The following is an 18,165-nucleotide window of genomic DNA, read 5'->3' as shown; positions in this document are numbered from 1 at the left end:
ACCGAGGTGGGCGACAGTAGGAGAAGGGCAAAGAAGGCGAAGGGGAGACGGCGGAGGACGGCGAAAGGGATGTGGGTGAGGACGAGACAATGGAGGACAGCTAGACGGCTAGGCGGTGGCGAGGTGGCAAGCCGGAGGGAGTCGAAGCAACAGGGAGATGGCGGAGGAATATTTTCGGCATAAAAATATATTTTTTAACGGAACCCTGACGGAACCCTAACGGTAGGGGGTGAAGTGCATATTTTTTATTCTACAGGGGGGCAAAGTGTAGGTTTTTAAATGTCAGAAAGGGAAAGTGAAAAAGCAGATTATTACAAGAAGGTTTTTTGTAATTTAGCCAAAAAAAAAATATTAGTCTGCAGGGCAGATTTGGGGCGGCAGGGCAGATTTGGGGTTTATGGGATAATTTTTTTTAACCCATCACGAACCCGACCCGCCATCTGCCCCGTTTGCAAACCACAAAACCAAACCAAACAGGCAATTTTTGGTCTAGTTTGGTTTTATTGCTATTTAACAAGTTTATTTATTTATTTTATTTCCAGGCGGAAGCTAAAATACTAAGACTTAATCAGCAGTACAGAAAAGATTAATCTGAAAAAAGAAAATGTCAGAGAATCAATATCAGCAACAGGATGTTTTGAAACTAATAAAACAGGTTCTCCTGTTTTTAAAGGGGGAACAAATTGAAATGAAAGAAAGAAAGATACACCAAAGAATGTTTACTCCGACTTTGATCTGTCTCTTTGAAACTAAAAAGTCGGATAACCGCGCAGAATTCAAATAAAGCAATTTATTAAAATCGTATTGATAACAAATCGCGATCAAACTACGAGCACAGAGAACTGATGTTCCAGGTACGTAGAGATAAACAGTAATTGTGTTGTTGAGAGTAACAAACATAGTTAACTCGCACATGATAAAATAAATAAACATGCAGCTAGTTAAGTTCATACATAGTTAAATAGAAAATTTCGATATGGCTAAAAGTATCAAATTGTTTGCAATCACCTCAAGGCGAACTAATCTAAACTGTGGCGTGTGAAGAAGGAACCTAAAATTGTCATGAATATCAAAGCTAGTAAGATACAAAAATTGACAATTAACCATCGATATACTTCGCGATATACTTCGCAAAACATATATACGATAAGTAACGTTGCCTTCCTACAAATTCTTTTATGTGCCAATTAGATGCAAAGAGGCATGACTATGACACTCAGATATTTCACTATCCGTTGAACTTTCAGTACCATCCTCAAAGTCAAGTAATATAATAGGAAATGTAAGATGACCAAGACGAGAAGTTGAAGACACTGTCTTGATACATCTGACTTTTAAAAGTCATGTGAATACAACGAATAATACCAACTTCATAATTAGGGGACGGCACCAACGGAACCATCATTCAAGATACATCTATGGACTTAATCAGCAGACAAACAAGATTTTCAAAGCCTGTAACAGCATAACATCTACAAGGCAAATCCATATCCATGAGCTTACTTAGAAGGAGAGCAATATTTTTTAACTATCCGTTGTTTCAAACAAGAATTTAGGAAAATTATTTATAGCGGCAGATGAAAGTTGAAGTCATGGATTACAAACCAGATGTTATATCAGGAGCCATTCAAAGCAGACCCCTGCGTCTCTTGTAGTCGCTCACCGTCAATGTCAGCGCGTGCCTCCTCCCATCATTTTCTGAGACCTTGTACCCAATCGTCGCTTCTATTTTCTGCTTTCTCGCCATGAAACCCTTCTGCACGCCCTGAATACCTGACCCGAAATTGTGCAGAGCTGCCAATGAGATAGGCAGCTCAAAATCGTGCAGCATGTTTGATTCCGTTCCCTTATCCACTGGTGCGTTCGTATCAACTAGTTTCCCCGCACCAGCAGCTGCTTCTAAAGCAGCAGCTGTTGCAGCAACACCAGCCTCCCCCACCTTCACATCCCCATTACCTACTGCAGAACCCCCACTTTCCTCATTTGCAGCAGAAGGCTTTGACACATAATAGTTTTTTGATCTTGTCCACCTTCTTGAGAAAGGATCGTAACCCGCCTCTCCAGCCTTTAAACTGGTATTAACGGGCTTCAACTCTGAGGCATTTTTGAAATTCTCTGCCCGGTTCCTTCTGTTCATCTCAGCCAATTTTACAGCCTTTTCATTATTTTGCTTGGTTTGCCTCCTCTGCTCTAACGCCTTGAGCCTCGCCCGGATCTTCTCCACTTCTGCTTCATCCCTCCGACTCTGTGCGATTTCCAACTCCTTCCGTAAGCGGTCCTTCTCAGCCGCGACATTGATCGGGCGCAGTGAAGCAGACTTCTTCTCTTGAAGCATCTGCTTCACTGTGGCAGCCGAGTACACATAAGTGTTAACATTCTGAATGGCTTCCTTCTTGTCGAGCACTTCCTGGCGAGTCAGTATCCTCCCACCCGCTTTTTCCACCTCTTGAAGCCATTCTTTAAATTCCTCCTCGAGCGGAGGAGAATCCGAGACCATAGCCATCTGCCACCTGGCAGCTGATGCCTCATTATCCCACACAACATTTAACCACTTACAAGTGGTGTAGTTCTCCAGCTTGTACTGTCGATCTGGGTCGGTCGCATCAACATTCTTAACCATGCACAGCCTATATCTGGGAATCCCAGAACGGGTCTTGCCAATACCGAGCCGCACAAAGCACCCGACTATGACTTCTTCGAAAAAGGGTTCCATAAACCACTTCACGAGCTTGGACCGCCGGATTGTGATGTCCCTAATATCTTCAAACTTAAGAGGGTCTATTCTAGATGGTGAAATGTCCTCTAATAAATCATCGTCCATTTTGTTGTCGTTGTTAAACCCCTCATCCTCACTATCCGATCTTCCTCCACTTTCAGCTTCATTGCTTAAGTCACTAGGAGGACTGCCCGCTTTACGTTTTGGTGAAGTATCACGATTACTGACGCTCCCAATTACTCCCTCTCCAGCTAAATCCTTCAACCTCCTACGGTAGCCATCCGGGTCTTGTTGTCTCATCCGCTTCGCCCGCAGTTCGTTCAACGCACTTTTGGCAGCGCTCTTGTCGGTCCGAGTTGAAGAGTCAGTCCGAGTTGAAGAGCGACCACGGGAAGGGAGAGGGGGAGGACTCTCTTTTCGGCCCTTCTTCTCCATCTTCGATGATGAGGCCCTGGCCATCTTCTTCAATTTGTAGTCGTCGATTCTCGTGCTCCGTTCTGCTAGTATCATCTCCCTGTCCAATTCAGTCATCCGCTCAAGCTGCTCCTTATCATCTTCATCCTTGTAAAGATCACTGCCAATTGAGGGGGCACTGTCGGACTCATCTCCGCTGTGTCTATCATTATTATCATCATAATCTTGGTCAAGCCGCTTCTTAAGAGGGACTTGCGATCCTGAGGGTTTTTTCTTTGAGTACCTAGAGTTTGGGCCGTCTGAGTCGTCCTTAGAATCACTCCCATCAGAATATGATCCTTGTCTATGCCATTTTGACTGTGAGTGAGACAGCTTCCGTCCCCCTGACGAGCCAGTTCTCCCAGCAGCCTGCAAAAGCAGGTTCTCCAACTCTGCCATGATCAAAGGTCTCCTTCAAATACCTGCAAGCACATGAGCACTGACTATTTAGTACGTATGTTAAATTTGAAGATAAAATCAGATGAACCATAAGAAAAGATCTAAAAAAACATTATGGGGCAAAATAATAACAATATGATCCAAGAAATTATTTTTCTCTAAGAAAATATGAAGCTCGTAATACTGCAGTATGTAAATACCTATGGCTTCTTGAGCAGGTAAATCCTAGCTTAACATGAAAAAGTAGCACAGCTAGGTTAAACTAAGGCAGATTAAAGGTCTGCTTGCAGCTGTAAACCTAGTCACGAAACTTCTGTTTCATGTGTTAACACCATTTCTTTTATGCTCTTAAGTCCAGTTTTGGCAAAAAACTTATATGAAGGTTAATTACCCTGTCCCTTGCATATAATTGTAAGTTATTCACCACTAACTATATAAAGAGAGGGCTGGGACAACTGTACCAAGCAAACAATTACTTTCACCAACTTAATTACCAATTGCTAATACGATAAAAGCATGTGTACAGAGGAATAAATATGTAATAGACACAATCTTGCTAACGAGTGTTCTACAATCTTGCTAATGAGTGTTCTCGGCAATTATGTAGTAAACAATCATATAGAAAAAGAACACACTATATCAATCACAATAAAAATCTTGATGTAATTGATCTACTTTCAATAGCGAATATAAAATGTTTAGTGACATATGATATCACTCGGTGCACATGTGATGATGATAAAATAGCAAAGGCAAATTAAAAAGTAGCTGATATTTGATTAACAAGCAGCTGATACTTATATTTACTAATATAGAAAAAGAAATTGATGACTTGACTTATATCTAAAATTCGCAGCATTAGTTGCTGTTAAATATGAATCTGAAAAGTAGTTTACAGCTTTAAAAAGTCGCTTCTCTCACATAATTTTTCCTGTTATATCACTACTTCCTATTTCACCCCGGAGTAAATCAGACCAAGCAGCAAAGATAAATTATCACAAACAACCAAATGATGGTAAAAATTAGAAAGAAAACAACCGTTATCCTTTTATGACGGACTAAGACACTAAGGCTCTCTTTTGTTGGAGCTCGTGTGATGCGTATTGTTCACACTTAGAACCATTTATTTGAATACGAATGTTCTTCCCGCCCAACACATTAGAGCAGTTACAAGCCGTTGCTGTCGTTTTCTTGCCTTCGCGCCTGCGGGTGGAAAAGACATCCAGCAAGATGCTCTTCGCAGACGAGGCATATGCCAGACGCGCTGCAATGCGCGCAAACCGAGACTAAACAGAAGATACTTAATTTACGGGGGGAAAAAAATTACTTCTCCTATTTATTTACCGTATTTTTAACCTAGATCATCTGAGCAAGTCAGCGAAAAAGGGGAAATAGATCCCAAAATATTCGCGTATCGGGTTTCTCATCATCTACTCCTGAAAACAAGAAAATTGTGCACATGAATTGCCACAAAATTTCAAACAAAAATCAAGTAACAAATTCCGCCATTGAGGATCCTCAAAACAAGAAATAGATCGGCCATGCAAACCCTATCATCTTTATACAATTCAAAGTAATCCTAAGCATATATACATACTAGAGTCAAAACCAAGTACAAAAAATTTAGCCAGTAGTTTCTCCTTTTCTATAAACCCCCATCGCAGCGAACCTCTCTCTCCACCTCCCAACCTCTCATTCTCACTCTTTAAGAAGGTAAACCTCATATGATCGGCATTAAAGTTAGGGTTAGGGTTAGGGCAAGAAACCACAGGCGCAGTGAGAGTAGATTAAGCAATATACCGTATATCGACCGACGGGAAGCGGAGCCACCGCCCGGAGGGGGTCGCCGGAGCTCCTCCGCCGCCGCCGACGCTCGCCGGAAAGGATGAGGGGGAGAGTATCGAGGTTCTTACCCCCCCAACACCGCAGGATCCGAGGGTTTGGAGGGGTTCGAATCGATCGAGAGAGGAGGAGGAGGAGGAGGAGGAGGAGGGGGCGACACGGTGAGGGTGGTGGTGCGGAGGATTTTATTGGGAAAGAAACAAAAGAGGATGCATAGCAAGTTTGTGTTATTTAGTCCCTGATAGTTGATAATATTACATAAAAGTCCCTCAAGACTCTATTAGCTTTATTTACTAGCAATGCTACAGTTACACCCTAAAGTGGGGTATACATCTTACACCCATTTCATTCTAAAGCCATTTTTATCACATTATTTTTAAAAATTTTACTAAAAATCAATTCGATTTTTATCTATTCTAAGATTGCGGGTGTAAGATCTACACCATTTTTTGGGATGTATAAGAAGTATTTTTCTTTATTTACAGTTGGCTAAATTACAGAAAACCTTCTGTAAATATTCCTTTTTTTAGTTTTCTACCCTGACCTTCAAAAACCTACATTTTGTCCTCTTAAAATTTTAGAAATTTTTCACGAAGGTGTGGGCGTGCTAAATGACGAAATTGTCCTTACTTCTTCTATCAAAAAAAAATATTATTTTAATATATTTTTATTATTTTTGAAGGATATTTTTGATATAAATTATAAAAAATTAATGGAATGGTGATGGAACCTCACGAAGGGGGCTAAATGCAACAACTTAAAATATTAAAAAGGTAAAATATAGATTTTTGAAAGTTGGAAAGAAAAAATAAAAAAAAAGTGAGTATTTATAAGGAGGTTTTTCATAATTTAGCCTTTATTTTTTCTTAATAAATTAATTTAGCTAGAAGTATAAAGCAATTTGGCCTCAAAATTATGGATTTCAGGTACCAATCATCAATTCCTTAGCAATTAAGCATGCTTGGTTCGTGGTTAAAATAGAAATGAGAAATAAAATTGAATTGCCTTGAAATGAAAAATAGAATAGCGAATTATTCAAAACTGTTTAGTTTATTATTAAAATGGAAATCAAAATTGGCATATAGAATTGTAAGTAAAGGTTTTGGTTGAGAGAGTGGTGAGTGCTGAAGGGAGATGAGGGGGAGTTGTTTATAAAAAGAGAGTTTTGCGTGGTTTAACTGGAACGGGCCAATCTGAGATTCAAAGGCGAATTGGACCATAAATGGATTGAGGCATTCCTATTCCATAGTGGAATAGGAATCGAAATATGATTTCTATAAAATAAACAACAACTATTATAATTAATAAATTTCACTCAGATTCATAATCTAAACTGGTGAACCAAACTAAGGACATATTTTTTTTGAAGCATTTGAGATTTAGAATGGGAACTGGAATCAGTTACTCTAATTGTTAGCGTTTGAATTGCGGGATTGACAGTACTATTTTCATTCTGGGAGGATTCGAATTCCGGGATTGGCAGTACTATTTCCATTCTGAGAGGATTCGAATTCCTCAAAATGACTCCCACCTCCATGGTGGAAATTAACTTTGATTCCTGAGTGATTGAAAAAAAAATATTCCACTAATAACTATTTGACTCAAATATAATTCATAAGATTCATTAAATTAAATCATTATTTCATATTTGAGTTTGAAATATGAATTTATAATTAAAATTGTAATTTATAGTTCAGAATTTAAATTTTGACTTTGACCTTGAATTTGAATTGTAAATTCAAACTTTTAAGTTCAAATTGTAAGTTTAAATTTAGACTCAAATTTTCATAAAAAATTTTGAGTAAAAAAATTTAAATTTTAGTGAAAATGTAATTTCTTTGGATTTTAATTTGAATTTGATTTTATTTCGATTCCGATTTCTCTTATGAACCAAACAAACTGTTCTTTTTATCATTCTGTTTTCGATTCTGGCTCATTTTCATTCATAGTTCAATTTTGTGACGCCCCAACTTCTTAAAGGGTCACCCATCCTAGGACTATTTCCGTCCTAGCACGCTTAACTCTCTTAACCTCTTAGACCTAACCACCACCCAAAATATTTAACAATCTCTCCCCCTTTAAGCCCTGATGTCTCCGTCAGGCTCAGACTCACAAGTACCAGACGATGTGAGACTCATCTCGCAAACATAAACCGACCTTGTGGGGTTGGAACCGCTCTCTACCCACAACAGTCAACAGCATGAGAGCCTCGCTCTCTCTGCTGTACAATCCTGGCTCAACCGGGTTAAGAGTGAAGCTCTATTATATCTTACATATAGAACTATCTGGGATCTAACAAATTTTGCTTCTTCTTCTGAACCAAATGTGCACCTAGGTGCGATCAGTTTCAAATCTGATTTTTATGTGTATGATTGCTTAGGGGTTATTTGTTTCACTGATTAAGGGTACTCATGTTGTATAGTTTATAAATAAAATGGAAAATTCATTCCTAAGTATGCTACTCAGATTGGGAGGTTATTGGAACCTTGTATATTTTTGTTAATGAATTACTTTTGCTCCTTAATAAATATGAGAAGGACAAAACCTTCTAATTCATACATGGTATTATAATATGTCTACTAGTTGAAAATTTATGATGATTTCACAATTTCACAATGTCTCCTATAACTTTTCAACTCTAGTTGCATGACAATAATTTAAATATTTTGCGTAGAAAAATGGAGGATTTGCAGAATAATTACAAACCATAAGACAAATAGCATTTTAAGAATAAAAAAAATTGCTTACTTTGACTTGGTATTGGGCATTTAAATATGCCATGAGCACAACTAATCTTGATCATTGGTACATAAGCTTTCTAGAGACCGAATTTTGTAATTTTTCATATTATTTGTCTTGTATATAAGTATCCCAAAATTAATAACTTTTGATAATTAATATATGATATATTTAACACAATTTAAACACTAGATAAATGGTATCACGAGAAGATCCGAACAGGCTCTGGCATTGGCATCGCAGAAAACACCACGAGAAGATCCGAAATCTCAACCAAAGTTTCAGGGCAGTAAACATGACAGAAAAGGATTTAGGCACCCAAATTTCAGTTTCAATCATTTAATTTAAAGCCTTATTCGCGCCTTCGCGCGGGAACATACACTCAGCTTACATCTGATGATACAGTTTCCCGGAGCAACACAACAGTTAAAATTAAATATTACTACGCTACTGCGGTAAAATCGCTCCCTCACTCATTCTTCAGCTTCATAAACTTCTTTATCACACCCATCATCTCGCTTCCCGGAAACCTCCCGAGACAACCCCTCGCAGCCGCGATTTCGTTAAATTCGAATACCGAATCGCCGCCAAAGGCTTTATGCCGAAGCTGCTTTTTCTCAGACAGATCGACCTCGTCGTTTAAATCCTCACCGGCCTTCACGGAGGGGAGCGGGAAAGGATCGAGGGGAGTATTGATCACAGTAGCCTCCCCGACTGCGTCGACAAAGTCTTTTAGTTTGCATATTGCAAACGGGACGGGCTCGAAGCTGTGGTCGCCGTACTCCACCGGGGTAGAATGGTCGCTGGTGACGCAGAGGTAGTATTCAAAGTTTCCGGAAGTTTCTGCCTCCCAGAGGAGCCTCGCCAGCTGGGCGACGGCTCGATCTACAGCTTCTAAAGCTCGGATTTTCAGCATGCTTGCCTTGTCATGGCCTGCATCATCTATCGCCTGAGAGAACGCCGACAATAATAATAAGAACGAGACTACAAGAATATGTCGTGTTATTCTACGATCGATGTTATAATTTAAGTAAAAACTAAAGATTGTTCATACATAAAGCTTGCATAGTGACTAGTGAGGTAGGATATTTAGTGCGACAAATTTTCAAAAGCCAAGGAAAAAGGAAAACATAAGCACGTTCGTAACATAAGCAACGAGGATTTTGTTTACCGTCGCTAGTATTCTTGTTCTCGTCAGTTATTTTCAACTCACCCAACCATGACTACAGCAGATAAACCTCTCTTAGCTCTTCGTTTTAAGGTCCACTCATTAGACAACTAAAGGAGTAAAATGCAATAGAACTAAAAAATTGATACCTTTACTTCTGTTAAATATTCTTGTTTACTCTCTATAGGAGAATCAAAATCTTGTTCTCAACCTTTTAAAGTTTCATGGAGGTCAAAACTAGGTTTCACCTTCAACACTTTCACCAGTTGCGCAGCTACAGCCAGAACGGTACGTGACGATGAATACTGAAAATTAGGAAAGTACTCAAAAATGACGAACAATAAACCAAGTCCTGAGTACAGAAATAGCTTTTGTTCATGTAGCCATCGTGTTTCTTACTTATTACTTTATAAGCATATAGTTTCATTAAGTGCCGGTTTACCGTTCCACGTCATTCAACACATAACTTAAAGACTGAGATTTCAAGCTTTTGGTATGTTGGCATTTCCATATCTTTCTAGATTGGGGAATACTGTATTGCAGTCTTAAATATACACACTTAATAACTCGAGTGAGTGAAGAAAGAAAAGTGAAACACAGATTGTCATGAATAAGATAAATTTCGCTTCACAAGTTAGCACTTGACAGAATATGGAAAAAGAAAAGGGTTCCTCATCGCCTACTATTGGAACCGGAATTCTGCACTAAGGGTCTGTTTGGATGTTAGAACAAGCTATTCAGTGACAACTTATGCACCATGATGATTGTCTTTTGTGATTGCAGACTATAAGAAGTTGATTTTAGATCCTTCTAATTCCTTGTGACCCATAACTTCTTAAAATAGTATTTTCCAACTAAAAGGTGATTTACTTATTCTAAAAAAACGACGTGGACGATGAACATAGTATGCCTTTCTAGATACTTGATCATACTCCTCATCAACCTAATATTACAAGCTTATTTAGTAATTTAGTAATTAAAAGATACGTACATAACAAGATGTTCGTGCATCCAAACAAGCCGTCAGTTTTTCAAATTAGGAATATCCACACAAACCTTGATTCCATATTCTCGAAATCCTTATTCAAGAACACTCAAGACCTTTTGCACACAATATTTGGCTATCCTATATGTATTGAATGTATATAAATATGTGTAAATTGTGTAAAAACCCTTGTAAATATTGTGAGCTGCACAATACCCCCTTGATGACCAAATCCACAAAAAAAATGTGAAGTCTCCGTATCTTATTGGTGAAGCTGAATACTTGAAATTCAACAGAACCTTTGTTTTCTTCTTTTTCTTCTTGTGGAATAATGGAAATGAATGAATTTTTGACCATAAAAAATTTTTCTATCCTTTTTCTTTCTTTTTCATGGATTTTTCCGATCAGGAAAAATAAAAAAAAAAAGAATCATGCCAGTTATTTTAATCTAGTACACACAAAAATTTGGATTTATTCATATACTACTTCTTTATTTTATCCAAAAAAAAGGAAAAAAGAAAGAAAGAAAAAAAAAATCTCTCGATTTTTTAGCATTAAAGGAGAGGGTAGAATGACAAACGTTACCCCTTTATGTGTACTTAGCGTTGAAAAAAAGGAAGAGAAAAGCAGTTTTGATAATTTTGAAATTTCTAACATATACTTGTCATATTTTTTTGACAAAGCCTTTGTCATAATAAATATTTTACAATATTTTCCAACAAAAACCCCCACAGAGGACTAAAGGAAGATAGTTAAGACACAAGTCATGAATATTGAGGGGGCTTTTTGCAGGTTTTGATTATTGAGGGGTAAATTTTGCATCTTGGGATATCTCGAGGGGAGTTTTGTGCATTTTAGTACATAAGTATTTGGCAATTGTTTATGCAGAAGTGTAGGAATATATGAACTAAACTAAGCTAGCTCGACCTAGCTTATGTTCGGGATTGTCATAAGACCAGCTCTGTAAGTCCTAAATCTTATTTAGCTTGCTTCAGCTTTCTCGGTCCATTTCAGCTTTCCATGACAGCAAAAGCTCCCTTTGCTTTCTTTTTCAAATGCATCACTTCTGCTTATCCAGCAGAAAAGCGATTACAGAATCCCAAGCGAAAGTGGCACTTAGTCAAGCATGAAAAATAAAACCACTACAGTAATTCCTTTCTCTATGCGACATTTGTGTCGTTAGGCCACACCCGCAACAACGATTGATTACTCTAGAATCATCAAATTTGATATAACACAAGATACCAAAAAAACAGGGTGTATATATATAGATATGCATATTCATGCCAAGAATTTAAGTGCCGTGGCACGGGGTCGTGCCGGAAACTTGACGGCACGGTGCGTGCCGAGCCATGCTGATGCGTGCCAGTCAAAAAAATTCTTGTGCACCGATACATAATAGCATGAAATATTTATTTTCTTTAGCAACAAAATATTCTAACTATTCATTGTGTCTTTTTATCACATCTTTTGAACTTTATTGAGGAAATTACTTACTAATTTAAAGAATAGAGGGTTTTGAGCTGTGCCATCGGCACAGGGTCTGTATCGTGCCGGTATCTTGTTGGCACGGTACGGCACGGTGGATACGGCCCGTGCCGACGGGCACTTAAAACCTTGATTCATGCCATAAAGAACTGGACAAAAGAAATAAAAACCTCTTACCTTTATATGGAGGAATCCAAAATCATATCCATTTTCTCGTCCTGGTTTACGTTCATCCTCTCCTGGCACGAGAACTAGTGGAGGTGGCTCTAGTGGAGCAGAAAGTGCTTTGGCTATTGCTGTAGCTTTTGAGGTTAGCAGCGTTCGATAATCTCCAGTTGCGCCAGGAGCTTCGAGGATGTCAATACCCAAAGACAGGCCCAACCCAGCTATAATTTTGGTGGGCGCCACCATGCATGGGGTCAGACCATGCTTATCTTCAAACAAAGGAACCTGAGATACGCAATTATCATTAGTTAAATAATCTATGAGAAAGGCAAATGAAGTATCAGCACTGTAGTGAGGGCCACTAGTATTATAGGGAGAGCAAAAAACACATATAGGACTCCGATTAAAGAACATACGGCCACAAAATGCATAACACAAGAATTTATGCAGTGATTTCGGGGAAAAAGGTAAAAAAAATCAACTTGAATAAAGTAACCAATAATCTGCAGATGATGTCAAAATTGTATGGGGCCACAAAACACTATACGAAGGTTAGAAACGCTATGCTCTTGCTTATAAACCGCGGAGAACTACATCAACCAGAATAATTCACGTCTTCAGATGCAACAACTCAGGTCATTAAAGGGACAAAACTAAAATACAAACGTAAGCAACCTTCTGTAGGCGAAGCTTGCGTTATGCAAAATAAATAAAATATCACAATTCTAAACCATAAATGAACTAAAGGGCTCAAACCATATACTGAAATACTAATCAGTACTATGAAGAGAGTTACTCCTGAAAAAGACTAAGAAGTTGTTATAGGTACAATGATTTACTAAGCTCAATATAGTTTTCGCACTGCTTTTCAGAACCTAATGAAAATTTTCATAGACCTCTCCATTTGAACATTTTAAAACTTGAGAGACACGGACCAAGAGAAGTAAAGGCTCCCCAGATCTTAAAAATTTGGTCGAGCTTCGTACGTGTTATAAAAGGATTGCTGCACTCTTCAACTACCACAAGGTGGCGATTTTCTCGTACGAGGATTGACAATCTGAAGTCATCAATAAGGCAAAACCTTTTCCATTAGTGCATATGTACATGTGGGCAAGGAGGTCTTTTTATATTGTTAAAGCTAGAAGAGTAACAACATTTCAAAGGATTCAGCTTGATTTAGCTTTGTGGCCTAATGCACATTTTAACATGAAGTCAATGACCATGATGTAGCATATTTGCTGTATAGACTCCAAGTGAAATAGAGAACAGCAGTCGAAACTTGAGGTAATAATGATTAGTTCTCTTTTAAGCTGACCTCAATTCTTATACCACAACCTCGCAAGAGGACAACATTTGCAATATTTTTCCCTTCTGTTGCTCGCTTGGCATTTAAAGGGTGGGACACCAGAATTCGTGATATTTCTTCAGAAAGCTCATTGACCACCACAGCTGTGAGTTTTGCTTCCTCTGAGTCATCCAATGCCTCTGCTTTAAGAAGTAAACGATTGTCCTTTAATGGGTCAGTGCCAGAAATATTTCCACTCAGTTTCGGACCTTTCACAACTACCCCGCATCTGTGCTCAGTAGCATACCTGAGGAAAAGAAGCACCATTATTTTCAGTCTTCTACTTTAACATCAAAATATCAAAGGGGAAGCCTAACTTCAAGCAAACTTCTATTTTTCACGCCACTGATTTGACTAGTAAATATATTCCCAAACTTTAGACAGCAGTTTCAATCTTATTGCCATAGAACTTTTCCGTGTTAAACTGCAAATTTAGTTCATGAAGCTTGACCAGGATATCAATTTTGTCTTCAAAGATTCAACAGCTAACCTTAGTTCTTTTACTAATCTGGACAAAATATTTCAAATGAGCACAAGCATATACCATATTAGCAGCATTAGAAATTGTGCACAACTAGCTGTCTAGTTGTATATCTGTTGTCTTATTCTTAAGTACTCTTCCCAAAAGTGAAGGTAATTGCACCTGACTCTCACTTCATATTCAGGAAAGGAAGGAAGCTTCATTCCATCCAAAGCTGCACATAGGATCGGACCCTCTTCCTCAAAATGTCGATCAGCCCTCCTACTCACAACAATTCCAGTATTCTCGTCCAAGGTAGCAAAGTTAGACTGACGTACAAAATAAAATCGAGTTATATTAGATTAAATAAACACTGTTCTCATATACTCATATGTGCAAATGAAACTCAAAAAAAAAAGAACATAATCCTGTAAAAGGAAAAGGTGGAACATTATTTATATTAGCTATCGTTACCTAGTTCATTAGTCATGTAATTTTCGAAGCAATCAAGCTACAATATAAAAGGAAACAGATTCTACAGCTCTAAAATGTACGTGTCCCAGACAAAGAAGCTTTTGCATTAACCTTCATATACAAGAAGGCCACGACAACTTCAAATATCATAGGACAATTAATTTATATAAGAACAAAATACTTTCCTTATTTCCCGAATGCATGAGATTTAAAATCAATTTCAGCACTTTCTACCATGTTGTTCTTTACGGTCAGCTCACAAATAATAGGATAGCTTTTGGTCAGATATAATGAATTTTAATGGTTTGTTGATAAGTCATGATTAAATGCATTGTATTAATAACCAACACAAATGATTCAAAAGCATAATCACACTTCTAACAATTTGGTTAAGCTCTAAAACATTTTTGCCAAGCCAAATACCTTATGTTATTTCATGTTAGTCTTCTGTATTGCCTGAATTCATATGCCTACAAGATTAGTATTGATTCATTGGTGATTAGAGAAGATTTTGTGTACTAAAGAGTCAAGTAAATTAGGACTCTTTTCCTGTTAGGCCTCTATTGTGAAATAGTTTCTCAATTGCTAAAAGTATAATAGGCATTTGGCTCATAAAAAATCCCAAATTGTTTGCTGCAAAATAAGCTTTTTCGCTCCACAAGCAGAAACTCCTACTTGAAGTGACTGCTTTTTCAAAACGAATTCTTGAAAATATTCTAAAATAGAAAGATAATATTGCTTCTTCAAATAGAACTCCAGCAAAATCTCTTTCTGGGATATTTTATTCGGAGAAGCTCTACATCAAAATACTCACAACAGGCAACGACCCTTCTACTCGGCACCGTCGGATCACTAAGGCCGACTTTCGTCCCTGCTCGACGGGTAAGTATTTCTTTCTATGGTAGATTTAGAAGCTTTTGATTGAAAATTCTGTTCTAGGTTTCAGAGTCTCATTTATACTATCTGGCACAGCATAAGATCTATAAGAGATTACTATAGCAAAACGTAGAGGCGGAAGCATGGCCAAATAGGCTCATTAGACATATTCTAGGGGACAAAGCTCTAGAACCACGTAAAGTCTGCCCATGCAATTCACCCGGCAAACTTCACAGCAGTCCAATTTATCACCTAAATAATGGTTCATTTGCAATGTACCACAAATTCCTGTTTCTGTAAAATTGGAAAGATGTTCCATTAGGAAAGTTAATCACCTAGCTGAAGATATGAACCAGCGACCTGGTCATTTCATTCAAATTCGACTCATGGGCGATCGCACGAATACCAGGCATCTGACAAATTAATAAAAATGAGGGTTTTGTGCTGGATTGCAATGAAACTATACTCCACGTGGCGAACTTCGATGGTCCAAAGTTCGAAGAGTGAATTATAAAGCGGGTAAAGTTTGGATGGTTTTAAAATTTTTTCCCTCATTTTATCTCATTCCAACATCCTAAATGCAACAAAGATGCAAATACCTTTAGTCAAAACAAAAAAGGAAAGAAGAAAGAACATTTTCACTTTGACAACAATGTCACCAGGCAACATAGCCAATTTCAAGAAAACAGAAGTTTTATAGAGGATAGAAACAGAATCATTACTTAGACAGATATTATAACGTTCTAAATTCCAGGTGGTGATAGGCAACTCCGATGCATGAGTCAAATTTTATGTTTTTAAGTTCAGGTAGTGAATTGCAAGTAAAAAAAAGTACTGATGCCTATGGTGCTTTTGTCCTCTAATTTCAATGTTAACAAATCCAACAAAGATGCAAACTAGTTAAAAAATAAAAAACGGTAAACTTCATTCTGTCCCTAGTTTGTTTAAAGCATTTCCACTTTGCCATTTTTGTCGAGGCTTAAATAGCAAAGTAATACTTTTTACAAACCACGGGAGCATTTTTACCATCTTATAATCCGCACGAAAGCAGGATAGCAAAGTGACGCCTTTCACAAATCACGAGGCAGTACAACATAATATCTTATCATCCTATAACATGCACTTCACCACCTCATGCTCTGCAGAAAGTATCACTTTACTATCTCATTTGACTACGATAAATTTAATTTGACAGTTAAATGGAAATAAAATAGCGCAATGCTACCTGTACACCCAAAAATAGGTACAAATCTCACACCATTCTCATCCATCCAAGAGCCCATTTCTTCACACGTCTTATCACACTCTTATTTTTTTCCACCCAAACCCCTTGATGGTTTTATCGTAAGATTTACACCCCAATTTTGGGTTGTACGAGTAGCATTTCTCAATAAAATAACAGGATAGGGATGACAAATTATAGTTTGTGCAATGATACATGTACACCCAAAAGGTGATTGTATATCTAACACCCTTTCATCACCACTTCATTTATGTCCCAAGCCAATCAAATTCTTCTTTTTGAGATAAAAGTAAAATACAAAAATTAAAAGAAAAAATCATGACAGGATGGCGAACCCTAGAGGCACCAATTTAATTCGTTGGGGATATAATGACATGGTGCAACTGTTTTTTTTTTTCCATCCAAGGATCAATATTTCACACTTAAAAATTTAAAATACGTATTTAAAACTTTGAATTGGAAAAAAAAAAAAAAAAATCAAAACGCATCAGTCACATAGATTATGTGGTATCTCCAAACAATCGGATTGCATTTTGTGCCCTGGGGTTCACTCATCTCATTATGGTTTTCGCTCTAAAAAGTAGCAGTCAGAAACTTCCTCCTTAAATTCCGGTGCCAGGAAAATTTTTAGAATGCATCAATTATTTTGCTGACGTGGTATTCCCAACTAATAAGATGATTGTCCCCTTTAGTAGGAAAAATTCTAGAATGCAACGGGTATATTAGTGACGTGGCGTAACAAACCAATCAAATTAATCCTTTTAAGAATATATGTCCCATCATGATTGTAAAAAAGTATTTTTATTGTACTTTTGTTTGAAAAGAAGGAATGTGATTGGCTTGTTATTGATGACGTGGTGCAAGTGTGACGGTGTAGAATTCCTCCCCCCTTTAGATTCACCCGTCATATTATGATTAATAAAAAAATATTTTTGTTATATGTTTTTCTAAAAAGAGAGATATGATTGGCTTGCTACTGATGATGATGTGGTTCAAGTGTGATACTGCAGACTTCCTCCAGATTTAGACCCACTTTTTAGGGGTACAGCTGGCTAGCATTTTTCTTTAAAAAAAAAAAGAAAAAAGGAAAAAAAAAAAAAAAAAAAAGAGAAGAGTTCACCTTAAAAGCGATGTCGCCGGGGGACATGGGCAAGCCGGCGCCCATGGACTCGAAGGCGCCGCGGCCGCGGTAGTAGAGGCGGGGGTCGTAGCCGAGCAGGGAGAGGTGCGCCGTGTCGCTCCCGCAGGCCAGCCCGGGCTCGACGGGGTCCATCAGCCCGCTCACGCCGCCCGACGCCACCGCGTCCAGGTGGGGCGCCACCGCCGCCTGCAGCGCCGTCCGCCGCCGCAGCCCCGGCAGCGACACGTCGCCCAGCCCGTCGATCAGCACCACCGCCACCCTCCTCCTCCTCTTCTTCAAATCCCCCTCCATAATCGGCTTCCTGCTTTTCCTTTGTTTTTTTTTTTTTAATTTTGGGGTGGTGGTCGGGGGTTAATTAATTTATTAATAGGGGTTCTATTAGAAGAAAGACACTGAATAGTCTGTCGGAAGGCGAGGAGCATTCTACTAAAAATTTTATTAAATATTCTTGGAGTAAATTTCGGTGAGGGTGGTGGATTAATTTTTCACACATTTACGGTAATATAGATATAAATCAAAATCCTAATAGTAATAATTAAATATGTGACATCATAATAATCCCACATCGAATAATTATGACTAGATGGGAGAGTTTGATTGAATTAGACATAATAACTGGGCTTAAGTATTCTAGGCCAGTGGTTTTGGCCTAACGAGTTATTATTGCTAAC

General features: G+C 38.1%; 2 protein-coding genes across 2 annotated transcripts; both read right to left on the bottom strand.

Annotated features, from left to right (window-relative positions):
• LOC109719183 (protein RTF1 homolog) lies at window positions 1,212-5,590 on the bottom strand. Its single transcript, XM_020245727.1, has 2 exons — window positions 5,369-5,590; window positions 1,212-3,591 (listed from the first exon to the last, which is right to left on the bottom strand). The coding sequence occupies exon 2, from the start codon at window positions 3,566-3,568 to the stop codon at window positions 1,628-1,630; it is 1,941 nt and encodes a 646-aa protein (XP_020101316.1). The 5' UTR covers window positions 3,569-3,591; window positions 5,369-5,590; the 3' UTR covers window positions 1,212-1,627.
• LOC109719182 (probable 2,3-bisphosphoglycerate-independent phosphoglycerate mutase) lies at window positions 8,446-17,825 on the bottom strand. The gene is made up of 5 exons (XM_020245726.1): window positions 17,474-17,825; window positions 13,944-14,089; window positions 13,271-13,547; window positions 11,968-12,240; window positions 8,446-9,098 (listed from the first exon to the last, which is right to left on the bottom strand). Exons 1-5 carry the CDS (start codon window positions 17,783-17,785, stop codon window positions 8,619-8,621), a joined length of 1,488 nt encoding a protein of 495 aa, XP_020101315.1. The 5' UTR covers window positions 17,786-17,825; the 3' UTR covers window positions 8,446-8,618.

This window comes from Ananas comosus, linkage group 13 (genome assembly GCF_001540865.1).
Source record: "Ananas comosus cultivar F153 linkage group 13, ASM154086v1, whole genome shotgun sequence".
In the NCBI taxonomy this organism is placed as follows: domain Eukaryota; kingdom Viridiplantae; phylum Streptophyta; class Magnoliopsida; order Poales; family Bromeliaceae; genus Ananas; species Ananas comosus.
Note: the sequence above shows the minus strand (reverse complement) of the source record. Positions and strands in the feature narration are given on the sequence as shown.